Consider the following 27,704-nt stretch of genomic DNA (forward strand, 5'->3'; position numbering starts at 1 on the left):
CTAGCAAGATAAGTAAAGTTGCCAAGAAAAGATGATGAAATGCATGCTCAAAAGCGGCAGAGCAAAATGAACCATAAACTGAAGGGATGTGCTTCTAGATGTGCTGAATTGCTTACCACTGCAAACAGCTGCAGCGCGAATATCTGCCAACTTTGCATGCGGCAAGAAAAACTCTAGGCAAAGTTAGGATCGCATTACACACACACACACTCAGCAAGTAATAGCACTCCATACGGCAGAAACTACTGGCGTAACTTCACGGTCATGAGTCACACCACCTTCTCACTTCGTCTTGACCAGCTTCTTGATTATGCTTTTAAGAGCTGGAGCACTAGCACTGCATTTCTGATCAGTGAAGCATGATCTTCCTTCCTCTGCCGCCTTGCAGAGCTGGGGATCCATGGGAACCTTGCCAAGAAAAGGGACCTCCATTTCCTGGCACATCTTCTCAGCACCACCCTTACTGCTATCAAACACCTCACTGCATGCGACAACAGATAAAAGCTCTGGGGCTTTCTCCTTGATGTAGTTCAGCGCCCACTCGGTGGCATCTGTTTCTCCCGCCTCACTTGGCTTCACAAATTTCATGTCTGAAAATGCCTGCCTCAAGCCACTCATGTTCTCGACAACTCCCAAGATAGGAACGCCAACCTTCTTGCAAAAGTTTATCTCCTTCTTCACATCGATCAGAGAAACTTGCTGCGGAGTGGTCACAATGATTGCCCCATCAATTCCTGCGATCTGGAGGTACTGCACAATTGAAATATGTTCATCAGATGTTCCTGGAGGTGCATCCACCACAAGATAGTCGATCTCCCCCCAATCGACATCCTTCAAGAACTGTTTGATGAGTCCGTTCTTGCGAGGACCTCTCCATATAACAGCATCATCTGGGTTGGGCAGCATGAAGCCAATTGACATGACACCTAGGTTGGACTCAACATACACCGGCGACCAGCCAAGATTGCTTTGATGAATATCTTGGCCTTCAAGGCCTAACATTTTTGGGATGCTAGGACCACAAATGTCTATGTCGAGAAGGCCAACTTGATGGTCCATCTCAGCAAGGGCAAAAGAGAGCTGGGCTGAAAATGTACTCTTCCCGACACCACCCTTCCCAGACAGTACCAGAATCTTGTGTTTCACGGTATTCATTCGCTCAATGATGGCAAGCAGATCTGGAAATAAAATGTCCACTTGTAAGATTGTTTCGCAAAGAACAAATACTATATGGATAGGCATAGCAAATTCACAATAACTTGGGACAGGGATAGTACATATGGTAGGACATTCACTTGGATAAAAACATTTACAATTAAAAATACAGTTGCTTACGTGTAATGGCGCCTGAAAGTTCATACAGCATCATTCATTAAGGTTCATAAACAGTGGTTCACTTAACATGTAGATATATGGAAAATCTTAAGTGCGATTATAAGTTCTTCTAAGCACTTGATCATTTAAGAACTAGAGAACTTCTATCCATTGATCAAATTGACTTGGAATGCAGATGTTCCAATATACATCCATGGTTACAACAGTTCATAATCTTCAGAAATAAAGGAACCAACTTTGATGGGCCAACAAATAGGAATTTGTCGGAGAGCTCATGTTCTTTGCATACTTCACACCGGACTTTTTTTTTTCTTTTCATAGCTCACACAATCTAAACTTCTTCAAATTCATCAATGCCACAGCCAGTTATACTACAGAAACTTATACATGCTGGAAGCATGCGACTTTGCTATAGATGAGCTACCGACTACCAAACTCTGAAATTTCCTGCACACAACTGACACGAGGCTCTGCAAAAGGATGCTCATACAAGCATAGGCTGTATGCTCCACTAAATTCACACTCGATTGCAGTAAAACCAAACTAAACCAAGCATCGAAGCGACACGCCGCGGAGCAAAGCATCACATGCTGCGATCAAACGCCAAAACAACACTGGTCAAAGGGATTAGATGGGAAACAGAGGTGAGCTATAGATGGCACTGTAGATTTACCGGGATCGGGGCCCTTGGGCGCGGTGGCGCAGATCTGCTGGTTGGGGCACCCGGCGCACGCGTCCGCCTTCCCCGCCGCCTCCGACTGCGTCCCCGGGCAATCTGCGGCGGCGAAACCACAAAAAAACAATTAAAAAAACGATCAAAAAACCCACAAAAATCCTCGAACACGAGAAACCCTGAGGAAGCAAGTGGTTTGCCCCTACGGTCGTTGGCGTTCTCCGGGACGTCGCCGCCGCCGTTCTCCATTGCCGCCGATGGATTGATTGCTCCCTCCTCCTCTCGCTGCTGCTCGTGAAGTCGTGAGGTTTAGGTGCGGATTTTTCTGTTTTCTTTTCGGAGGCGTGGTTAAGCACAGAAACCCTTGGGCTGACCCGGCAGAGCATCCTAGCCGTTCGTGCTAGATCGGACGGTGAGATGCGGTTTCCTAGGAGAATTTTGCAACCGCGTCCTTTTGGCCCAGGGACCCCTTGCGTTGCTGCGGAAATTTAAGCAATTGCAAATGTTAAAATTTTGGATGAAATATAAGCACCTTAAAAGGAAAAACCTAACCCAACTTATCACTGCTCGTGAGGAATATTTGTACAAATAAAAATAATCATCAACCGTACCAAGCTCATAGCCTGCAAACAATATTTTTCAAACGCATGGCTTTGATATTGGTACCATTGGAGGGAAACTCAACTGGCACTCCCTTCCACTCATATTGTACAAAACAAATTAAGCGAATAAGTAACAACAAATTGCTAAAAGAAATGTTGATCCGCTAGAGCATGAGCATATCTATAGCGGCAAAATAAACGCAGCAGCATGGCTAAAGGAATGAAGGATTGATCGCAACGATCAAGTATAGCAACTGGACTCTGGACAGGAGGGCTTGTGGTCAGCATGTCAATCCACTGCGATGGTAGAGGAATCAGGAATGAAGGCCGAGTATTCACCTGATTCATTTAGCTAGAGGATGGAATATATGTAGTGCAAGTGCAGTGGAAGATGGAAGGCCTGCTGCGTGAGCCAATGAATGAATATCCAACATTTTGGTTTCAATCAGGAGATGACCTGTCAGGAACAGACAGTTTAACTGTTGAATAGGCCCCTTTGTTTTTTTAGAGGGAACAATTTTTTTTTAGAGGGAACCCCTTTGTTAATTACTGTCGTGCATGATGATCGGAATTTAAAAAAAAAATGAAGAGGTGCATCCCACTATCGCTCTTTACACCCTCATCTGCAATCCAGCGACTAGGTGGAATCTATCTGCAATCCAACGGCTTGGTGGAATAGAGGTGACGTGGATCACTCCTAGAGCAGGAAATTAGTTTTAATTGCAGTTAGTGGGGATCACCTATATAGCCTAGTAATTTGCCCGTGCTAACGGTACAGTGACATTTAATAACATAATTCAAGCAACCTGCTAACGCTATGGTGACATTTAATAACACAATTCAAACAACCAAAAATATATACAAGACTATATTGCATAGTTATAAGATCAAGCAAAAATTAAAAAAACTATCACTATATAAATAAGTCAATCTGTTCTGTACAATTTGTTGTACGCACATAAATAAGTCCAAAGTAGGTAGTTCTGTACAATATATAAATACTGTGCAGGTAATAACTATCACTATCTTTGACCAGTAGTGAAACACATATTGTTTGCTACAGATCAATAACAAGGCAACATATTGCATACACACCATCACAGTTCGATCATCATCGATCCATTAAAGCAGTCATGGTCAGTGCAAGGCTAGTTTTCTGTAACTCAAGACATTTTGATCTTCAGAATATGTTTGCACGGCCTCATAAATAAAGGAGAAGGCATATTCACAAATCTTGAAATACAAAGGAGGTAAACGAAATTTAATTTGTTCTATGACAATAATCTGAAATCTATAACACTCTAAGTATGACATCCAACAATTATACGAGTAGGTAGTCACAGCTTAAACCTTGAAGCCGAAACCCTTCATTTTGCTTGTCATCGTCCAATGATATGAAGAGATTCCTTTTGCTTGTCATCTTATCCTGCGAAGGAAGTGAAAAACATGTTTGCTCCATTGTACCCGATGCACAGAGAACAATTTTGGGTCATAGCAACTACGGTTATGTTTGCTCCAAGTTTATCCTTGTCAATGCAAACATAGTGTATTTACTTACCAACAAAGATTGTTTCTTCTTTGATTTCATATTGACAAACAGATCCCTTGAAAGCTTGCTATTTGAAGAGGATATATGCCTCGGTCCATTCTTAAACAGTGAATAAATCGTAAGGGTAACATATATAAAAGGCTATAAATTTGTCATAATTTTATTCTTTTGTCTCTATATGATTCATGAATTTGAAGATATGATTATCCATTGCACTATCCAATACTCTGTGAATCGCATTTGACGATCCAATACTCATGTGTTCCCAGTTGAGTAAACACATGATAGTTCTGTATATACAGGCATGTTAGGCCTCAATGCATGGTAGGTCTGAAATTAGTATAACGGCAGAAAAAAATGACAAAACATTAGTTTGACAATTAGCCTATAAAGACGACTTCTCTAACCCAACAATTAAGAGTTACTACAAAGCTTTTGTTGAGGTAAATATCCTCTGCATGAAATGACTGACAAGTAGTACTTGCATTATACACATAACATAATTTGAACATAATTCCGTTCAACAGCCAAGATGTGGAGGCGGCATCAGGCTCTCCTTCACCGCATCTCGCCGCTTAAGCATCCAGCGGGCTGGCCTGCTAGGGGGATCGGATGCTACTACGCCACCGAGCCGGAGGGCAGGAAGCCAAAGACGGCTCCTTTGCAGGTAATTTCTGGAATATGTTATCTCTAGGCTAGGCTCGGTGCTTGCTATCATGGCAAATCCCTCCCTTTTGAGTAATGAATGCAGGTCATTGCCGAAATACGTGTCTCTTACCTTGAGAGTTTTGGCGACGAGTTGTATATTTGTACGAAATATTTCAGTCAGGATATAGACAGTGAGAACAACGGACTGAACACATTATTTACCACTACAGCTCAACAGCATAATAAGAATTTCTCATAAGCAAGCTATCGTTTTGTCTGAATTACTACTTACACACATTCCATAGAGATGCTTTGATTTTCAGTGGATTTTAACTTTTTTTTAATCGTCCCAACTACACTTGTGGGAAATAACAAACTTGCATTATGTAAAAGTTTGACAATCGGAATATACTGAAAGGCACCCATTCTTTGGGGTTTCAAGAAATCCATGTCATCAGACAGATATAGTAAGAAACATCCATACTGAAATTTGCAGTCAGGGGGCATGGTGGATAGGTTCCGTTTGCGTGCCAAAGGTGGTGATGGCAGCAATGGCTGCATCAGTCTTCCTCGCTCCAGGTCAGGATCACCAAGGCAAGCCTGATGGTTTAACGACTCCCCTGCTGCACAGCCCATGGAATTGTCACATGGTGCTAGCAGTAATCTTTTTGTGTGTTTGTTTGTGGTGTAATAATGCCTGGTCGTGATCAACATTAGCCTAGATCTTAGTGAAAAGGAGTAAGATCTAGGCTAACTTCCTTCCCCATCTCACAGATTGCTAATTGCTTACAAAATAAAATTCAGCAGCAGCACCTAAGTAGAGTAAACTATCAGATGCCCTGTTTTTCCACATAATGCATAACATTAAATTTATTTCTTTCTGAATAGTCTCCAGATCACAATGAATGCATTGGACAATATGTCGGTATTTAATCAATCTAAATATCAGTTGGCCCTAACACATTGACCTAACTTAACACTTACCTATGATGAGATCGGATGACGAGTGATTGACGACGACCTGATGGCTGCACGGTGGAGACAGGACGGCGAGCGATCCGATGGCAGAACGCGGTCAGCGCGAGGGTGCGCCGGCGGCATCTATCTGGAGGCGGGAATCGACGGCGGCGCGATGGCGACCGGATGGAGAGCGGACGGCGATGGGATCGAGAAATCCGGATGGACAACGGACGGCGATGGAGAGAGGGGCGGCGCGCGGCGGGGAGAGAGGGGCGGCTGGGGTCGGCGGCGACGTGAATCACGGCGGGGGCGGCGTGATGTTGGAGATCGGTGGCGAGGGGTAGCGGAGACACCGGGGATCCTTTTATAGGGGCAAGGACACGGCGGCGAAGGCCCACGGCGACCGGCGACGAGAAGGAAAGTCTAGGGTTCGGAGGAGAGAGATGAATCCGATTCGAGATCGAATCCACGAATTTCCAAAGCGATTTAGATGAAGTTCCAAAAGGGAAAAGGTAGAGGAGGTCCCGAAGATCATTTCCCCTCTATTGATTTCACCGGAGAAGGAAAGGCGCGGCCAGATTTGGAAGGAGACGGCGGCGGCGCGACGCTAGGGTTCGGGCGGCGGCGGCGGCGCGAGGAAGACGAAGACTGACAGGTGGGCCCCACCTGTCAGTGAGCGGACGCGCGAGCGGGCGGCGGCTGTGGGCCGGCTTGGGCCGAGGGAGAGAGAGAGAGAGAGTTTTGGGCCGACTTTCGGCCCAAAGCCAAAAGAGACTTTTTAAAAACCTTTTTCAATTTAAATTATTCATGAAATGCAATTCCATTATTAAAAATACTTCCTTATCTCAAATAAATCCCAGAAAAATCTAGGAATTATAGAATTAAGCAAAGTATTTAATGAAATTTTATCTGGCCCCATTTTATATTGGAATTTATTATTTAAAAATTAGATCTTCTCTTCTAGGCTTTTAAAATAAATTCTAATAATTCCAATTTAGACAACAATTTATATATTTGGGATTTTTAGGGTGTGACAAACCTACCCCCCTTAAACAGAATCTCGTCCTCGAGATTCGGAAGAACTGGCGAACAGATGTGGGTGAGCTGACTTCAATTCATCTTCTCGTTCCCAAGTTGATTCTTCTTCCGAGTGATTACTCCACTGAACTTTACAAAAACGGATAACTCGATTCCTGGTTCTTCTCTCATCCGTTTCCAAGATACGGATTGGTTTATCAATATAGGTCAGATCCTCTTGGACTTCTATCTGTTCAAGATTAGCTTCTTCGGTAGGTACCCTTAAACACTTTTTCAATTGCGACACATGGAACACATTATGGACTCCTACTAAAGATTGAGGTAACTCCAACTGATAAGCGACCTCTCCTCTTCTACTGACAATCTTGTAAGGTCCCATGAAACGCGGTGCCAATTTTCCCTTGGTGTGGAAGCGATGAACTCCTCGAAGAGGCGTGACACGAAGGTACACATAATCTCCTTCGTCAAAACTTAGATCTCTACGACGATTGTCGGCATAACTCTTATGACGAGACTGGGCCACCCGCAATCTTTCTTGACTGATTTTTACCTTTTCTTCTGCTTCCCTCAGGATATCAGTCCCAAAAACCTGACGTTCTCCCGTTTGATCCCACAAAAGCGGAGTGCGGCACTTCCGACCATACAGTGCTTCGTAAGGAGCCATCTGAAGACTAGCTTGATAACTGTTGTTGTACGAGAATTCCGCATAAGGTAAATTCTTATCCCAACTTCCACCGAAGTCTAAAGCACAAGCTCTCAACATGTCCTCCAAAATCTGATTTACCCTTTCGGTTTGTCCGTCTGTCTGCGGATGATAAGCAGTACTAAAGTTCAGCTTAGAACCCATCTCTTCTTGAAGCTTCTTCCAAAACTGTGAAGTAAACTGACTACCTCGATCAGACACTATTTTCTTAGGGACACCATGCAAGCACACAATCCTTGCCATATACAATTCCGCCAACCGACTTCCGGAATATGTTGTCTTTACTGGGATGAAATGAGCCACTTTGGTAAGTCTGTCGACTATCACCCAAATAGAGTCGTGGCCTGATGATGTTCTGGGTAGACCAGTGATGAAATCCATACCGATTTCCTCCCACTTCCATTCAGGAATCTTCAAAGGCTGCAACAAACTGGCGGGTTTCTGATGTTCTGCCTTGACTCGCTGACAAACATCACATACTGCTACGTATTCCGTGATTTCACGCTTCATACTTGCCCACCAAAATCTTTCCTTGAGATCCTGGTACATCTTGGTACTACCAGGGTGAATGGAGTATAAAGTATCATGAGCTTCTTTCAGAATTGCATCTTTTAAATCTTTGTTGTCGGGGACACAGATTCTCTCACCCAACCATACAGTTCCTTGCTCATCTTCCAAGAAACCGATAGCTTTTCCTCTTCTCATATTCTTCTTGATTTCTTGGATATCAGGGTCATTAATTTGAGCTTCTCTAACCTGATCGATTAGAGTGGGCTTTGCTTCTAAGGCTGCAACGAAACCTCTACTGACAATTCCCAAATTTAATCTTTCAAATTCCTTGCATAACTCCAACGGCAACTGTCGTCCTTCCATAGCATTGCAATAGCATTTCCTGCTAAGAGCATCTGCTACAACATTAGCCTTTCCCGGATGATAATGAATTCCCATGTCATAATCCTTAATTAATTCCAACCATCTCCGTTGTCTCATGTTCAGATCTGGCTGAGTAAAGATATACTTTAAACTCTTGTGATCGGTGTACATCTCTGTACGAGTATCGAAAAGATAATGACGCCAAATTTTCAACGCATGAACCACTGCCGCTAACTCAAGATCATGAGTAGGGTAGTTCTTCTCATGCAGACGTAACTGACGGGATGCATAGGCAACCACCTTCCCATCTTGCATCAGAACACAACCTAACCCAAGTTTGGATGCATCGCAGTACACTTGGAAACTCTTTTTTGGATCAGGTAAAATCAAAATAGGAGCTGATGTTAAGCGATTCTTCAACTCTTGAAAACTCTGCTTACATTCTCCTGACCACTTGTACTTTACATCCTTTTGTAGCAGTCGTGTCATGGGCTTAGCAATCTTGGAGAAATTCTCTATGAACCTCCGGTAATAACCTGCAAGACCCAGGAAACTGCGAATCTCTGAAACTGTCTTCGGTTGTTTCCAGTTGGTTACGGATTCCACATTACTAGGATCAACGGCAACTCCTCCGGCTGAGATGACGTGACCAAGGAACTTCACTTCAGACAACCAAAATTCACATTTGCTAAACTTGGCATACAACTGATGTTCTCGCAGCTTCTCTAGTGCAAGACGAAGATGTTCTTCATGCTCTTCTTTTGTTTGGGAGTAGATAAGAATGTCATCAATAAAGACCACCACGAACTTGTCTAGGTATTCCATAAACACCTTACTCATTAAGTTCATGAAGAAAGCAGGGGCATTGGTAAGTCCAAAAGACATAACAGTACATTCGAACAATCCATACCTAGTGGTAAAAGCCGTCTTAGGTATATCTTCTTCTTTAATCCTCAACTGGTGATACCCTGATCGAAGATCTACCTTGGAGAAAACGGTGGCACCTTTAAGCTGATCAAACAAATCATCAATTCTGGGCAGCGGGTACTTATTCTTAATAGTCACATCATTTAGTGCACGATAGTCCACACACATCCTCTGGGTATGGTCTTTCTTTTCCACAAAAATAACTGGAGCTCCCCATGGAGATGAACTTGGTCTGATGTATCCCTTTTGAAGCAAATCGTCGACCTGTCTTTTGACTTCTGCCAACTCATTAGCCGCCATTCTATATGGTCGCTTATGGATTGGAGTGGTTCCTGGTACCAAATCTATTCTGAACTCTATATCCCTTTTAGGCGGCATACCAGGTAAATCGTCTGGGAACACATCGGGGTACTCCCGGACTATAGGAATCTCTTCCAAAGTCATTTGGTTTAGACTTGACCTTAAAAACTCAGAAGACAATGCATGAACAATTACAACTCGACCATCATTGCTGGTGAGAGTTACTTTTCTATTGGCACAGTTTATCACACCTTTATATCTGACTAACCAGTCCATCCCTAGGATGACATCAAGATCTTTGGATTCTAACAAGATAAGATTGGCCAGAAATGGCACTCCTTGAATTTCTATTCTGACAGAGGGGCTACGTTGCAAAGAGAGTGCTTGATTACTCGGGGTACTAACCATCAAAGGACGTCTAAGATCTTCTACTTCCATACCATGATTTCCCGCAAAACTCATAGATAAAAATGAATGTGTAGCACCAGAATCGAAAAGCATTGTTGCAGGAATTGAGTTAACAAGGAACGTACCCAAAATCACATCTAGAGCACCTTGAGCTTCTACAGCAGCAACATGATTGACACGAGCCTTTGGCGTAGGTGCGGTAAAGTTACTCTGGGTAGGGACAACCTTCACGCGTCGGGGCTTCGGACACTTGTCAGAGTAATGTCCTGGTTCACCACAGTTGAAGCACACTCCGGGCTTGCTGCCTTGCTCCTTCTTGGCAGGCTATTGTTGTGTTGGAGCTGCCACAGGCGTGGAGCTTGATTGCGGATGTTGTTGCCTGCGTTGTTGTTGAAGAACTGACGTTGCGGACGAACAACAGACGAAGAACCTCCCTGTGGCATGGACTGGAGTCCTAAAGTAAGACGCGGCCTCTGACTATTCCCCTGTTGTGCCTTGAAGTGAGCAATCCGACGTTTCTTCTGCTCCATGCGGTTGTACTTGTCCTCCTGACGAATAGCCTTATCCACTAACTTCTGGAAATCATGGTAATCCCCAGTCATGAGTGAGTAAGACAGCTCATCATTAAGTCCTTCCAAGAACCTCTCCTGGCGCTCTTCATCAGTGCACACATCTTCCGGAGCATAACGAGCCAGACGATTGAACTCGTGCAGATACTCGGTGACCGCGCGAGGTCCTTGGGTGAGCGACCTAAATTCTTTCTTCTTGAGAGACACCACTCCCGATGGTATATGCATCTTCCGAAAAGCAGCGGTGAATTCAAGCCAAGTGATAGGTTCAGCAGTAGTCCTGTTAAGGCGGAAGTGATCCCACCACTCAGAGGCAGGGCCATGCAGTTGGTGTGATGCAAATGAGACCTTCTCCTGATCAGTGCACTGAAGCAGATCCAACTTCTTCTCTATGGCGTGCAGCCAATCACCAGCTTCCACAGGATTAGTGGTGCTAGAGAAAGTGGGCGGCCTCACACGAAGAAATTCTGCTAACTTGTTCTGGGGAGGTGCCTGGTTATTTCCCTGGTTCTGCTGGTTCTGGAGTTGCTGCATCATCATGTTCATAAGCTGTGCCTGTTGAGCCAAGACTTGGGCAAGTGTGGGATTCTCTCCATTGTTGTTGTTGTTGTTGTTGGGGCCATTCCCGTTGCTGCAAGTGAGCACCATCTGGCATGGGCGAGAGCACAAGAAGAGAACCCGAGGAAAACTACTTAGGACAAAGAATTAATTTTCTACTAGCTTAACTTTTATTGATCTTAACTGAGTTTCATTATTACAAAACTGAAGACTCACACACCACTAAACTCACCAACTACCTAACACTCGAAAGCAAACAAACGCATGCACTTACATCCCACCACTGATGTAAACCACATGCAGGACCCACACACAACCAAATTTAAAACAAGCAAACTAACACAACGATCTAGGACAATGGCTTGACAAGGAACTCTAGGTCTTCCGGGCATCGGAGTTGATTGAAGGCTCGTTCGGCTCGTCTTCATCATCTTGAGTAGCTCCCCGTTCGACCTTTGAGTGGGTGCGCTTCGATTCTTCTCCTTCATCATCACTTACGTTGACGATTGGAGTATCCGCTAGGGCCGGGGTAACTTCTTTCTCCACCACACGGACCTTTGGCGCCAATTGGTAGCGAGGGACGAATAGAGCTCTCTTCCTTGCGGTAAGACGAACCCTGGCCTTCTGCGACGGTGCTTTTCCCTTCAATGCGGCTAGTTCCTTCTCCAAACGATCCACCTTGTCTTCTAGCTTGCAAATCTTACCGCGATTCCGGTCTTCACGATCTTGAGCTGCTAGCACAACCTCCGCGCGGGTCTCATCCATAGCCCACAGCATCTCAACCAAATGCCTTGTGGTAGCATCATTCTCAATCCCCTCAGTCTCAAGGTAGCTGCCACGGTCACTTCCCTGGGGTTGGCGAGGATGGTAGCGATACTCAGTGTCGGCCAACTGATCACTGTAGCGATCGCGGAGCTCTCCTATGGCGATCCTTGCCACCTCTTGACATGCATGAATGTAATTTCCTCCTCCAGCTTCGAACATCACTGATGCGATATCTTCACTATTACTGTTCAAGGTGACTTTAACTCGGCACTTCTCTTCATCCCGATCATGAGGAATCTGGGCATACATAGGGGCAGTCCCAAATCCTATGGCAAAGGACATCGTACGCAACTCCTGGACAAATCCCTCAACACCAAACAAGTACTCAGGCTTGTAGCGCGGCATCTAAAGACAAGTGAAAGGAGGGAGTTAAGACATTCGTCCAATTAATAGCACAAGTTTTTGGATTAATTTGAATAAATTTAGAAAATCAAAGTAAAAGATAAGTAAATAAAGTAAACCAAGCTTGCAAGATAAGTTGAAACAGTTGGAAACAAGATCACAAATTTTGCACTTTTGAACAACAGGTTTCAAAAGAAATAAAATAAAAGAAAAGTTATAAAATCAACCTGCTAAATTTATTTCATTGTAACAAGATTAAATAAAACAATGTTGTAAAACTTTTGCTGGTAAATGAGCCATTAGTACAGTAATAGATGTACGGTACTAATAACACAGGAATAATAAATAAATTTTTAAATGGGAACAATTAAAGGAATTATAAACTGCATGTGCCATTAGTTTGGTTTAAGAGAAAGAGAGGAGAACAGTTCTACTTTTCCAATATTTTTAGAGGGCTTCTATGGGTAACCATTTGGCATAACCTAGGGTCAAGGAGGCTCTGATACCAACTTGTCACGCCCGGAATTTCTATCCAAAATTCCAAATGCTTACATGTGTGTGAATCCTCGTCCAGGAATCAGCCGAGGCACACAATAACAAATTGATAATAGAGTACAATTATTACTCCTAATTAATAAGCGAATAAAATGTCATTACAGAGGTAGATAGTTCCTCTCAATCAATAAAGATCTAAGCAGCGGAAAAAATAAGATAAATGGCACAGACGACTCCACTCCACAGGCATCTTGACCAGGGCTACACCTAATCCTCCACACCATCAGCATCACTGTAGAACTCCTCCTCTGATGAATGATTGCAAGGTGAGTATATGACATACTCAGCAAGCCACGCAGCAAATATGCAAGTGCACAGGATAACAAAGGATGGCATAATAGGGTTTCGTTTGCATAAACAGCATTTAATAAACATTTCAGAATTTAATAAAACAGTTGAGTAATAATTAAACAATATTAACCCAACGCTATACAACATACCCTGTTGCATAGGCCCAACCATTCTGAACAACCAATCCCGGCTGCACAGTTCTATCTCTAAACCAGGAATATACCATTCCAAACCGGGAGCTAATCAAATTATTACCAGTTATAGCATCTTTTATTATGATGAGAGGTGTGGGACTAATCACGAAAGACATTGTTAGACCCGCCCATAACCGCGGGCACGGCTATTCGAATAGTTTTACTCTGGCCAGAGGTGTACCACTGTACCCACAAGACACAGCCCCACGACATGTCACCATGCGCCTTGATACCACCACGGTACCTCGGAAAGGAGCTGTGACAGTACCCCTCGCACAACACAATCCACCACAGCGCACCGTTCCTGGATCATAATCACCCCCTTATAAACAAGGCATGGACTCCCCAGCGACCCCCGTGGGCTTATTCTCCGCCACTTCTCAGTCTGGTGCCCCGCAATGAACCATGCTATACAAAAGGTAAAGCCGTTGCCCACGCTGGCTTGTGGTTGGCACGGTTAATGTTTCACAACCGAAACTCGTGAACCGGTCCTTTGTCATGAGCACGACCATCAAAACCATGTGCTCACAACCCACCATTATCAGGTTTTAGTTGGCAATTTAATTAATTAACCAATCATGATTAACCATCATGAGTTATCATTAAGCCATCATTAAATAATAGTGAGTCATAAGTTATCCCAAAAGTGTGCTAATGTTTCTAAGCATGGCTAAGCAATCGCATCTTATATCTAGCTGAACCAATATATAAAGCTCAACTAGTCAATTTATAATAACCCAAGGTATCAAGGAATAAAGTAATCAAGAACAAAAGGGCTATAACAAACAATAGGTTAATTCCACCCAATGACATTCGAAAATAAATGCAATAATTGAATAGAAACAACAGCTTTAAACAGGATCAACATGCTCAAAGGGTTGTTTGGGATCTGTGTGACTTGCCTTGCTGGCCTTGGAACTCTTCAAATTCTTCTCCTGCGAAAACGGACTCTCCGGAAACGTCGGAATCTAAAGAGAAAAGAGCAAAATCACCCAAACAGCACATAAACAAGCATGAACAGTACACGTGGATATTTTTAACATGTAGATCTCAATTTTAGAAAAATTTAGAGACTTGAACCAACTAAATCCGAGCTAAGATGAATTAGTTATGAATTTTTAAAGATTAAATCGGATTAAAACACTTATATGGATTTTAATTGAATTATGACGCAATAATGAATTATTTTTGAAAAGAAAAAAAAGGATTATTGCGTCAGCGGCTAGGGTTTGCGGTGGACCGGGTGCACGGCGACGGTTCACAGGAACGAACGGCCGAGATCGATCCATCCAAAACGAACGGCCGAGATCGACTGGTCCACGGCCGGACCACGGCGGACGGCATCGATGACGTCGGCGATGACGTCATCTCCGGCGGCGGCTCGGGCGCGCAAGCTCGCCGGCGAACGACGGCGCGAACGGAGGGCACCTACGGGTAGCGGACGGCACGGCGAACTCACCGGTGACCAAAGAAGCGGCGGAAGAACAACGGACGGCGACGGCGGCGAAGAAGAAGTGGCGGCGACCTTTGGCTTGATGACAGCGACGGTGCTCCGGCGGTCTACGGCGACGACGGAGGGGCGGATGAGGTCGGCGACGGCTTGGCGATCACGACGGCGGCCTTCCCGAGCGACGGCGACGACCGGAGCGACGGCGGCGCACGGCTGGAGCGACGGCGGCGCTAAGCTACACGGTGCTAGGGCTCTACCGGCGACGAGAGGCGAAGGCGAGGGTGGCGACGGGTAGCGGAGACACCGGGGATCCTTTTATAGGGGCAAGGACACGGCGGCGAAGGCCCACGGCGACCGGCGACGAGAAGGAAAGTCTAGGGTTCGGAGGAGAGAGATGAATCCGATTCGAGATCGAATCCACGAATTTCCAAAGCGATTTAGATGAAGTTCCAAAAGGGAAAAGGTAGAGGAGGTCCCGAAGATCATTTCCCCTCTATTGATTTCACCGGAGAAGGAAAGGCGCGGCCAGATTTGGAAGGAGACGGCGGCGGCGCGACGCTAGGGTTCGGGCGGCGGCGGCGGCGCGAGGAAGACGAAGACTGACAGGTGGGCCCCACCTGTCAGTGAGCGGACGCGCGAGCGGGCGGCGGCTGCGGGCCGGCTTGGGCCGAGGGAGAGAGAGAGAGAGTTTTGGGCCGACTTTCGGCCCAAAGCCAAAAGAGACTTTTTAAAAACCTTTTTCAATTTAAATTATTCATGGAATGCAATTCCATTATTAAAAATACTTCCTTAGCTCAAATAAATCCCAGAAAAATCTAGGAATTATAGAATTAAGCAAAGTATTTAATGAAATTTTATCTGGCCCCATTTTATATTGGAATTTATTATTTAAAAATTAGATCTTCTCTTCTAGGCTTTTAAAATAAATTCTAATAATTCCAATTTAGACAACAATTTATATATTTGGGATTTTTAGGGTGTGACAGGGGTGGCGCGCGGCGGGGAGAGAGGGGCGGCTGGGGTCGGCGGCGACGTGAATCGCGGCGGGGGCGGCGTTATGTTGGAGATCGGTGGCGGGCTGGCGGCACGTGAGATGGAGAGAAGAGAGATTAGGGCTGGGGAGGCGTGGGCTGGGATGGGGGAGGGGGCGCGGTTGAGAGGTGCGAGGTGGAGAGGATCTAAGCGTTGGATTTTACACATAGATGATCCGAACCGTTCCACGAGGAATGAAAAAATAAGTGATGAGTGATGAGTGAAATCATTTGTTGAACTATAGCGTAGATATATAGGATTCGGTGAGACAGATATGCTCACCAGTCACCAATAGTTTTGATTAAAGCAAAAGAATTGAGCAAATTGCGTTCATGAATTACTCTGTTTTTGTTATGACCTTCCATAGCCATGAGAGCATAGAATTTGGATGATGTTGTGAAACGTTATCTTGTCATCATGTCTATTATATTATTTATATAACTTTTGGTATTAAGGGGTTGTTTGGTTTGCTCCCAAAGTTTGCCAGAGCTTGCCACACCTTATGTTAAGGCAAGTTTGATCAAGTTAGCCTATTGTTTGATTTATAGCCACACTTATGGCAAGATTCCTTCTTATCTATTAGAGTCTCACATGTCATCAACTCACCAAAGTGTGGCACAATTCAATTTTGCTAGCTAAGGTGTGGCTCACTTTTTGTAAGCCACAACTTAGCCAAGTGTGGCATAAAAAGTATGGTAAATGATGGCAAACTTAGTACAGCATCTAAATATCCCCTAACCCTTGTACTAGTTCCATAGTTCAACGATTATAGCGATAAAAAATCACTAGAAGCAGTTGCCAATCCATAATAAAAATTACTACTAAGGTTCGACATACTAATTATATAATTATTAGCTAATATAATAAAAACAGCTAGAATAGAATAATTTATACGGGTCCCGTAACACTGAGAAAGTACACTTAGGCTTTGTTCGGGAGCCCCGGCACAGCATTTTAGTGCGTGATTAATTAAGTTTTAGCTATTTTTTTTAAAATGATTAATACGATTTTTTAAGCAACTTTCGTATAAAAACTTTCTGCAAAAAAACGCACCATTTAACAGTTTGAAAAGCGTGCGCGCGGAAAACAAGAAAGAGGAGTTGGGAACTTGTACTACCGAACGGAGCCTTAGATATGCACCGGCAACAAGTGATGTTGAGAAGGTTTCGCAGTGATAAATTATTTGAGAAAAGTTGTATGAACATAAGGCCTTCTCCACTGGCATAGTTACGGCCATGGGCCATGGCTACTACGCAATGTACTTCCTCCGTTTTACAATGTAAATCATTCTAGCACTTCCCACATTCATATTAATGTTAATAGATTCATTAACATCAATATGAATGTGGAAAATGCTAGAATGACTTACATTGTGGAATAGAGGGAGTAGCTCTTACCATGGGCTATAAAGTTCAACAACAGCAGCAGCTGTGGCTAGCTCAGCCAAGCACCTCTTAACTTGATCACATAGTTTTCTCTTTCTTTTTCCTTTCAATTTTAAATCCTTAGATAGCATCCCCGTTCGCTTGTGGGGTTTGGGTGAGGAGCTATTTTATTTACCGAGAAGACATTCAATTAGCATATGATTTATTAAGTGTTAAGTATTATAAATTTGAAAAAATGAACATGTTTAAAATTTTAAAATAAACTTTATATATATATAATATTGTTTAGCAGTCTGAAAAATACCACAACCTAATAAGAACGGAGCTTTATTACATTTGACAAAAAGAAAAACGTGGAGCGTTAGATTTAAAAGCTTTTGTTTTGTAGAAGTGAAATAACGAGGAGATGGTGGACTAGACTGGAAAAAAAGCAAGCAATCCCATCTCGTATAGTCCTACACTTCCTATTCATCCCCAAACAAAGCGCCGCGCTAAAGCCGTAACGTAGAAAAAGGGGGGACAGAATGAGAGCGGCGGTAAGCGCACCCCCTCCCCACAGCTGCTACTCCCGCCGCGGCGCCACTCTACTGGACGCGCGCCATGTGCTCGACCATATGCCGCAGAGGCGCGCGCCGCCCCGGGCCGCTGGCCTCCGTGCCCCGCCGGCGGCCGCGGCCGCGTCCTCCCGGAGGACACCGCCGCTGCGCGTGGCCGGGCGCGCCGCCGCCTGCCCGGCCGCTTCAGGTACTAGAAGGGATGGAGCCTTTTTTCTTGGTTGTTCCCTCATAGCCACAAGACACGTCGTCCTCGATGGCTCTGGGGTGAACATTTGCGGCCTTTTGTCTGGATATCTGTGCCTGGGTGGGCGCTGCGTGGTTAGATGGGGCTTGAGTATCGGGAGATTGTGGTTTAGGACAAAGTCTTTTGGTGGTCACTAGGTGGGGAAGTGAACGCTTAATAATGGCATGAAAGTCTTGGGGGAGCTTGCAACTACAAAACAAAGTACGGAATGAAACCAAACGATTGCTCCATTGACCATTAGGATACATAGTACATTTTGGTTAACTGAATCTTGCAATTGGGGACAAGGACACTCCTAGCGTTGATTTTGGAGCGCATACAAGTTAATTGAGTATTGGTGCCAAATGCCAAAGGGATTTTGGGAGAAAAAGAAGGTATATGAAGGGATAAGGCCTAAGGGGAAATGTGAAGGCTTATAAGATTTCAATGCTCTCAATGAGTTGTAATTTCGTTTCTGAAATTCTTACTTGCCTTCAGAAAATTGTTCAAAAGTATCCTGCTAATTCATATAATGTGTATAGCTGTACTTATCAATTCTTCAGCTTTATCAGGGGTGTGACTTAAATTTAGCTGCACCTCATCATCAGGACTGCACTTGAATAGATTGTTTCAGTAGTGTACAATTATACATGAGGCTTGGATTCATGTTAAATACTGACTGAAGTATGCTCTGCCTATATAATTTGATAACACATAGATAAAAGAGGCAGGAGACAAATATCCCTTGATCAAACTGTAAATGGAATCTTTGTTGTCCGGCATAAGAGGTTAGAGCTATTTGCAAGTTGTCGTTTTTCATCTTCCTGGAGTTTGCTTCATTGTAGTATACTCCATTGCTTGAGAAGCCGGGATCTCTTTCTTAGTTTTAGCCCAGACTTTTACTTGCCCCAAGCAAGCCTGCTTCCTAAAATCAAGCAAGGAATAAACCCTTGCTAGTTGCTTGCATTATTCTTGCAAAAAGCCAAGCATGTTCATCATATAAAAATAAGTATAGCTTTTCATGTATGCCACATTCAGAGGTTAACCATTCTTGTTGAGCACTTCCTGCATGCTTTCTCAGCTATGCTATATTTATCCAGACTGCACCGTCATTTAGCATGATGTCTAACCATTGCTCAGTTCCTTATTTGTTCAGGATACTCCTGCCAATTCCAACAGCCTTTCGCTCAACAACTCGTGTGCGGTTGACCTCACCTGCATTCTTGCCATCAAGACGAAATTTTGAAGGCTATATTCCTCAGAGCTGCTCAGGTTCATCATTGCAGATCTATAGCCGGTCATCCCTGCTATCTCTCTCACCATCTTCAGCTCTCATGGTGTCCTCCCAGCTGAACTCTTCGGATGTTGCTCAGCGATCAGAGGAATGGTTTGCTCTCCGCAAGGACAAGCTCACCACAAGCACCTTCAGCACTGCCTTGGGCTTCTGGGCTGGCAACAGACGGTCAGAGCTGTGGAGTGAGAAAGTATTTGGATCAACAGAAATCAAGTTGGAGGATGCGGCGAGGTCTGCTATGAACTGGGGCACGGTGAATGAAAGTGTGGCCATAGAGCAGTACACAAGCATCACCGGACGGTCAGTGGGTTCCCTTGGCTTCGCAGTGCACACAGAGGCCAACTTTGGGTGGCTCGGAGCTTCACCTGATGGCGTTCTAGGGTGTGACCCAGATGGTGGGATCCTAGAAGTCAAGTGCCCGTACAACAAGGGTAAGCCTGAGCTCGCTCTGCCATGGCGTGCTATGCCATACTACTACATGCCACAGGTGCAGGGCCTGATGGAGATAATGGGCAGAGATTGGGTCGAGCTCTACTGTTGGACTCCCAACGGAAGCAGCCTGTTCCGAGTGCCCCGAGATCACGGGTACTGGGAGCTCATCCATGAAGTCCTGCGTGATTTCTGGTGGGGGAATGTGATGCCGGCCCGGGAGCTGGTGCTGCTGGGGAAGGAGGCCGAAGCTAGATCCTTTGAACCACAGCCCAAGCACCGGTTGACAAACCTGGTGATTTTTAGAAGCAGGAAGCTAGCTTCTGAAGCCAAGTTGTTGTGCAAGGATATTGGCGGTCATGTAGAATTCTTCCCATGAGTAGCTCTGCCAATGGCTGCACACTGTATTCAGATTATTTATTCTTTCAATCAAAAACATTGAATTGAATGACTAGTTCTCAAACCGTTGGTGTTTTTACTGTGGTTTTAGAGCGTTATAAAATGTTCCGTGATACGTCTTGTCATAGTTCCACATGTTTTTTCGGATTTTCATACTTGAAACAGGTGGCAATGAATCAAGCAGACTTGCAGATTAGCCAAACAGGCACAAATGTAATTTGCCTTTTTTTCCCTATGTGCCATAGCCTAACTCAACATGACGATCTCAAACTGAACTTTGGTTTTTCTTTCCTTTTCATTTGCCAAATGTAATTGTTGAGTTGGCCTTCTCTTTTTCTTTCCATTGTACGCCAAGCAGCAGCAATTCAATCCGACAGGTGTCGCTTGCTTCCAGGATATTCCTATCCTATCCCGGGAGACAAAAAAAAACGGGTTGCAACTCGACATGCCGGTTGCTTCTCAGCTCTCACGACCCCTTTGTTCTTACCTTGCATGTGGGACAAGCAAGCAAGCCTGACCATGATAGATACACAACTCAAGGAGCAGGCAACAAGGCAAAGGTCTGGGGCTAACCTGGTCAAGACCATTTGGTATCTGACCTATTCATATCAGGGGCCTAATTGACCGGTAACCCGCGTTCTCAGCACTGCTAATTGCAGCCAGTTTTCTGATTGTAGTGCTGTGAGGTAACGGCCGATCTGATGATGGGTGGTGTGACCGGGCAAACCATTGTGGTGTCATGCAATGGTTTTCCGAGTTCTTGTAACACAAAAAAAGAAAAAAAAAGAGAAGAGACTTGGATGATTTAGCACAAGTGTAGGGTCCCTATATTTAGAGTACTGGACAACGAGACTCCTTTTTTCTCCATGCTTGACAGAGTACAAAAGATATGTTCCCATTGCCATGGCGGTCTCCATGACCAAATTTCGTGGCACTCAGCCCACATGTCGAAACAAATACCTTCAAGATATAAGAAAAAAAAGGAGCACGCACAGCAAATCGCAAAGAAAAGGAAGGAAAACCCAACGAGGGGAACAAACGTTACATAAGTACATAACCTTTTGCATACCATCCTGACCAAGCGATCATGTTACCACTTACCAACGAGGACGGCCATTCACCATAGTTTGACAATAAGAAATGATGGGATAACAAACCAAGCCATAGTAACTTAACGTCCTAACAAGCGATCATGTTACCACCGAGGACGGCTATTCACCATACTTGGCAAATTGACATGATAGCAAGCGCAAGTTTGGTTAGAAGTCATTTATTTCTCTGCAAGTAGTTGTAAATTACATGGTAGTGTGACAAATGTTCTCAGAACTACAACAACATTGTGGCACGCATGTACAAGGTAAATTACAGCAGTCCTCTCTTTATTTGCTCTGGTGAGACCGTGAAAGGAGTAGAGCAGTTCATCTTCGATCTTAACATTCCAAGAACAGCAGCAGCTGCTGCAATACTGACGTAAAGTTCACGCTGTACTTCCGCTCTTGAACCGCAATCCCTGGAAGCAACCCCAAACCAAAGATAGGAAATGAGCTCTCACATAAGACTAAATTCAATGGGATGTATAACATCAAAGCAATCAGGAAAAACTCACCTCTGAAATGTCACCAGTCAGACAATAGTAGCGAAACAATCTTTTTTTTCCTTTTTTTGCTGAATCAAACTAACTACTATTTTTTGTTCTTTTTCTTGCAAGAAGCTAATGTAGCATGTCAGGATGGCTGCGCCTTCAAGAATAACAAACTCTTCGTTTTTTTTTGTCTGTTTTCTCAGTAGAAATGATATGTTAAGATGGCTTGCATGACAGCATTGCATGCTGTTCTCTGTTAGCGGAGGAAGAGTATTCATTGGGGGACAAACCCCTATTTCATTGGGGGAGACAGATCCTTCTTCTCTTGACAATTAGGGCAAACCCAGTCCAGAGAAAATGACTCCTTGAATGCCAACTTGTCTACACACCTTCCACACTCATAACATCTCAGTATGCAAACAGTACAACCTTTGCAATTACCAGATCTTCTGTCATCACATCCTTCATCTGGGCAATCATAAACAAGTTTGTAGTTCTGACAAATAGGGCACATCTCAATATCAAGAGCATATCCATCATTGCAATCTGATAAAAACCGATTAGCATGAAGGAATCTTGGCCCCCGGTTATGCACCTCCTGTGTCTTGTCGGTATTCAACAAGGATAATAACTCTTCGTACTGCTCCTTTCGTAAACTGAAGAGTGTTCCAACTCTGAGGTGCTTAATTCCAAACACCGCCTTCGTATTAAATGACTTGAGATTGGAAATAAGGCCATCCAAAGTTAACCGTGGGCAGCCCAAAATGCTCAGCTGTGTGAAATATTTTGTGTTAGATAAAAATTAATCAAGAGGAATTTCTATTAAGTTAGAAGGCAGAATAGACAAATATGTATTTACAATTAGAATGTCAAACTGACAAACATGTAAATATAAATATCAAAAGTGTTCACAAAACCGATGGCAGAAGGTTTCTTTTGTGATGCTCCTACTATGAAAAAAAAAACAATATAACAACTTAAACAAATCGCAGTGCTGAACTTAGCTAGGTGCTCTTCAGCAACTTTGCACCATCATGTTGCATGTCATATAAAACAAAGAATCGCATGCAAATTGCGGTCAGCTATAGGTGTAATCAAAGTATTAATGCAAATATCTGTAACCACTATTCAGATTCGCTTTTATGTATTACTCAAAAAACATCTAATCAACAGCACTTGCAAACCATGCATAATTGTCTCATCTAATTAGTTTCACTTTGAGAATATTATCTAGCAGGCATACAGATAAGTGAATAATATTAGCTAAAACAAAAGAAAGAGCATAGACAGGGCGGTCACTAGAGAAACAATGGATAACCTAAACAGTAGTCATGCACCAAAAAGGTATATAAGATAGCAAAATAGCCTACACTACATGCAAAACTACAATGCAGATTTCCTTTCCCATTACAGTAACAAACTAAGAGTCCTATGGTAAACATTTACATTGGATTGATGGGAGTATGTTAAGATCAAACGTATATTGGTATGACAATGAACATTTCCAAGCAAACTTGTTGATACAGTATAAGTGCAATACTTGAAGAAGTTTGATTAAGTTATACTAACCTTTGTTAATCTTGGATTACTTTCTAAAACAGCCTTCAGCCCCTGGTCTGTGATATTTACGCAGCACGCAATACTTAGACACTGCAAAGTATCTGGGCACTTCTGTGTCAGGTGTAGAAGACCAGCATCAGAAATTCTCTGGCGCAAATCCCCTTCAATGTGGATGGACTTCCACAGTAAGGGCTCATTTCTGACAGCCGAATGCAATGTCTTACACACTCTCTCAACAGAGAGGATGTCACGAAGGCCAAGGTAGTCAAGGGCAAACAGCATTCCCTCATGTGGAACTCCTCCCTCCTGGACAGGAACAACTTCAACTGCATCGCCGCACTCCAATGCAGCATTTCCAGAGGTAGGAGGGGTCTCCACGAACCCAAAAGAATCATCAGCATTTCCTGAGGAAGAAGGGTTCTTCATGAACCCAAAAGAATCACCTTCACCAGCAGAAAGGCCTCCAAACCCCAAGGGGCCTTCAAAAACACCCCGATAGCCACCAAACTGAAACTCCGGTGATAGAACAAAAGCCTGATTCAAGTAATAACTCAGGTCGGCAAAAACAGCATCATCGCGGCTGTCTCCAAAACGCCCAGCACTGGACATGACTGTGAGGTCCTCAATGCAACTGGCGATCGCCGCGGTGAACGTGGTCTCCAGGTTCATGCCGAAGGGGTCGGTAGGCAAGAGGTCCACAGGGTCGAACTCCTCTTCCTCTTCCAGCTCCAGCTCAAACTCCAGCTCATCCCACCACAGGGAGTTCACCCCACCGGATGACAGCGGCGAGGCCTCCTCCGACCAGCACCCGCACCCACACATCATGCCAGCGCAGTCCTCGTTCATCAGGAACGAGCTGGTGAGCGAGCACGACGAGTAATTCAGCGCCATAGCCTCCAAACTCTCCTCCACTCTCCCCCTCTCTCTTTTTTTTTCCTCTTTCTATTTTTTTTGGGATTTTTTTCAACTAATTCACACAGAAACGATACAGAACAAGCAACCCTAGATCTCCCCAAGAGAACCCTCCATTCCTGATCCGGGCCGATAAAAAAAATTCCCCTAGGACCAAAAACTTCACCGAGCAATCTCGATCATGGATCCCAATCCAATCCAATAGCAGAGAAAACCAGGGCCCCTCGATACACCACCACCACCACCTCAATCTCCCTCCCAAATCGAAACCCCCAACTCCCCCCAATCAACAAAACCAATCCACGGCCCCGGCGCGGCGAATCACGCCTCCAGATCACCGAGCAACACAAAGCTCCACCCCCCACCGAAACCAAGCGGCGGCGGCGGCGAGGAACCAAGGATCGATCCCCGGACCAGAGGCACCTCGAGACGGGAAGGGGAGTCGTTGGCGGGTAGGCGGGGATCGATGGATACACACCTTCGAATGCGGCTGCGGCGGTGGGAGGATGGGGTACTGGGAGGTGAGGCGGAGGAGGAGGGGGAAACCCTAGGATGTGGGTAATAGGTGGAGGCGGAGGATGGGGGGAAGAGGAGGAGGAGGAGGAGGAGGATGGTGGTGGCGTGGGGGTTCCGCGGAAATCTCGAAGCCTCCTTTGCTTCCCCTTGGCTTCCGCGCCGCGCGAGGGGAGGAGAGGTGAAGAAGAGGAGAGGAGGAGGAGGAGGAGAGAGAGTGCGTGTGCGTGGCCTGCCTGCTCGTTGCGCTGGGTGGGGGCGGCTGGGCTGGCTTGGCTAAGGTAAGGCGAGATCGCTCGCCTCGCGTCGCCTCTCCTTTTCGCTTGCGTTTTCGTTGGGGGGTTTGGTTTTTTTTTCTCTTCTCCGAGCGAAAGTACAGGGGCTTTCCGGCAAATACACGCCTACCTGCCTACCGGACTGCCTCGCCTCCCTCCATGCAAAACCTCCTTTGAACGGCCGTGCGGAATTGGCGGCCCCTTGGAACGGTTGGGGCACAAAGAATTAGTTTTACCGCTTGACTTGGTAAACATATATCGGATTTGACATATGCTTCGTGAATAATTGCATATAATATGAAACTAGTGGAGGATAGTAACCATGTACGATGGGAAAGTTTATAACTGACGAAAAAAATATAGTAGTATTCATGAGGAATGATAATATATTGTGATGTTTTAGATTTGTGATAGTTTACGACGGTTACATAAGTTAAGATAAGAATACGACTTATAACTATTACGTAAGTGAAGAGAACTAGCGAGATAAAACTTATGTTTAGGTTATTACTTATGTAGTTTTAAGGGGATTGAAAGTATGAAAACAACTCCTGAAAATTAAAGAAAAAAGAAATATACTCCCTCCCCTCCGGTTCTAGTTTAATTGACGTTTTAGACAGTATTGCAAATACCAATGAGTAATTAATTAGGATCTACATTTTCAATTATACCCATATTAAATACATTCGAGGATGAAAATGAAGCAGCAGATGCATGCATCTTTACTCCTGGAGTACCAGCTGTTGGTCACAGACGGAAACCAAGCAACAAATGTTTGCCTCGGGAGTGTATTGTGTTTGCATGCATGCAAGGATAGTGCTGGGAAACTGAGCCTTGAGCTAAAACGTCAGTTTTTCCCATACAAAAGCTATTAAGCTATAATGTCAGTTAAAAGAGAACTGGAGGGAGTACTATTCTTAGCTCCATGTAAGATGTTATCTATAGACTTAACTACATTTCCATATAGGCCAAAATTTGGCGTGGCTATAACACCTAAGTTAACGGGAAGAAAGAAAATCTAAATAAAGGGGGTTATATTCAAGACCTATAATTGGCGACGGCTCCAAAATAGTTGGGCCCAACAAAACCGCACGCACTAAGATACGAGGCTTGTTTGGCTACAAGGTATGGTGTTACCTTGCAGCTCGCCTGACGTCTACGGCAGCTTCATTTGCTGCATAGTGTAACAGTCGATTGGCTGCATGGCAGCGCTACACCAGGCAGCCGACCGAGACCATGTAAGTAGTTTTATTTTGGCGTGACTATTGGCCTAAAAACAAATATGGGTATCTATTATATTTCTCTATGTATATAAAATTCAACTTTTACAAACTACTCTATGCGTCTCAATATAAATGCATCTAGGATGATCTCCGTGGCACATTAAAACACTATAGCTACTTATAGCATGTATTGTGAAGGTTTAATGCATTATTTCTCTTCTATACACAACTCCAGCTTTCAACAATAATCATGCGGGGATTGCTCTTACGCTGAGTTTGTGGGTGAGCGCACAATACAAAGTGATGGTTAGTGCATGATTAATTAAATATTAGCTTCTTTAAGAAAATAATTAGTATAAGCAACTTTTTTATATATATATTTTTATAAAAAACATATAGTTTAATAGTTTGAAAAGCGTATACGTGAAAAATAAGAGAGATGGGTTGGCAAAGCAAGGAAACTAACTCAGCCTAAGCGTTTCTCATATTACAAAGGAGCATTTCCTCAGAAACCAGGGGGTTTATTACAAAAACACGAAGCAGCTTGCACCCCACGGAAGCCCCAGGACACGAAAGGATCCATCCATCCACTGACGAGGCGGGGCCTCGGCTGATGTAACCTTCCCACCTCTCTCTCTCTCTCTCTCTCTCTCTCTCCATCCCTCTCACGCCGTCACGCGTGCAAGCACACAGCAGCACATATCCAAGCCGTGGATCACGCAATAGCAGCAAAGCCAAGCCTCCGGCCCCAACAAGCAGGAGCAGGCAGGGCATTGATTCGCGACGGGTGGATAGATTAGAGCATGTGGAGGAGAGATAACAAAAAATCAAGAATGTTGACTATCATGTAAGAGCTAGCTTAACACAAACTCCTAGATAAATACATTAAATGTATAGGTGAGAGATAGAGAGAGGAGAAGATAGTTGTAGCCAACCTTATAGCTAATCTATTATATATGTTGACTTTAATATGGGCTAATAGTAGTAAGTGAGATCTCCTATTATCTCGCTCTAAATGGATCAGCGGATGGCAGGACGAGAGGTTGTTGGCCGCTCCGCCGCTGGCCATCTATACGCGTGTCCCGCCCTCCCCGCGGCCCCGCCCACGCACGTGGCGCCCGCCATGACCGCATCAGCCGCAGCCGCCACCGTGGCGTGCGGGTGTGGGGGGCGTCGCGCCGAGATGGGCCGCGCGTCGTCATGCGGTCATGCGCGCGGGCGAGCCACGGGCTCACGGCCCACGTGGTGGGACGCGTCGATCTACGGCTGTACCTGTACGCACGCACGCACGTCTTGCGTTGGACCGACGGGACCCCAGGATAAGCTGGATATGGCTGAATGGCTCAGCTCATCCCTTCCCGTCATTTTTTCTTGCTCCGGTGAAAATTCGGCTTTGGTTTAACGGTATACATCAGCTCATCAAGGCGGACCTACGGATCATCAGGTCGTGGAAAACGTGGTGCTTTTATGATATTTTTGTTGCGTAGCATAAGCCCCAAGATTTGTATACTACTTCTCTG

At 44.6% G+C, this 27,704-nt stretch overlaps 3 protein-coding genes across 4 annotated transcripts; 1 reads left to right on the plus strand and 2 right to left on the minus strand.

Moving 5' to 3' along the window:
* Nucleotides 1-40: 40 nt before the first annotated feature.
* Nucleotides 41-2,350, minus strand: LOC127770348 (cytosolic Fe-S cluster assembly factor NBP35-like). Of its 2 annotated transcripts, XM_052296014.1 has the most exons (3): nucleotides 2,215-2,350; nucleotides 2,009-2,110; nucleotides 41-1,178 (listed from the first exon to the last, which is right to left on the minus strand). In XM_052296014.1, exons 1-3 carry the CDS (start codon nucleotides 2,255-2,257, stop codon nucleotides 283-285), a joined length of 1,041 nt encoding a protein of 346 aa, XP_052151974.1. In that variant the 5' UTR covers nucleotides 2,258-2,350; the 3' UTR covers nucleotides 41-282. The 2 variants fall into 2 exon arrangements, with proteins under 2 accessions (XP_052151974.1, XP_052151973.1); XM_052296013.1 differs by lacking the exon at nucleotides 2,215-2,350 and having other exon boundaries at nucleotides 41-1,925.
* A 15,386-nt stretch (nucleotides 2,351-17,736) lies between these two features.
* Nucleotides 17,737-20,443, plus strand: LOC127769795 (uncharacterized). The gene is made up of 2 exons (XM_052295431.1): nucleotides 17,737-17,961; nucleotides 19,138-20,443. The coding sequence occupies exons 1-2, from the start codon at nucleotides 17,742-17,744 to the stop codon at nucleotides 20,097-20,099; spliced, it is 1,182 nt and encodes a 393-aa protein (XP_052151391.1). The 5' UTR covers nucleotides 17,737-17,741; the 3' UTR covers nucleotides 20,100-20,443.
* A 945-nt stretch (nucleotides 20,444-21,388) lies between these two features.
* On the minus strand, nucleotides 21,389-24,952 carry LOC127771259 (F-box protein SKIP14). The gene is made up of 3 exons (XM_052297125.1): nucleotides 23,271-24,952; nucleotides 21,726-22,473; nucleotides 21,389-21,629 (listed from the first exon to the last, which is right to left on the minus strand). Exons 1-2 carry the CDS (start codon nucleotides 24,150-24,152, stop codon nucleotides 21,994-21,996), a joined length of 1,362 nt encoding a protein of 453 aa, XP_052153085.1. The 5' UTR covers nucleotides 24,153-24,952; the 3' UTR covers nucleotides 21,389-21,629; nucleotides 21,726-21,993.
* Nucleotides 24,953-27,704: the final 2,752 nt, after the last annotated feature.

This window comes from Oryza glaberrima, chromosome 4 (genome assembly GCF_000147395.1).
Source record: "Oryza glaberrima chromosome 4, OglaRS2, whole genome shotgun sequence".
Lineage (NCBI taxonomy): Eukaryota > Viridiplantae > Streptophyta > Magnoliopsida > Poales > Poaceae > Oryza > Oryza glaberrima.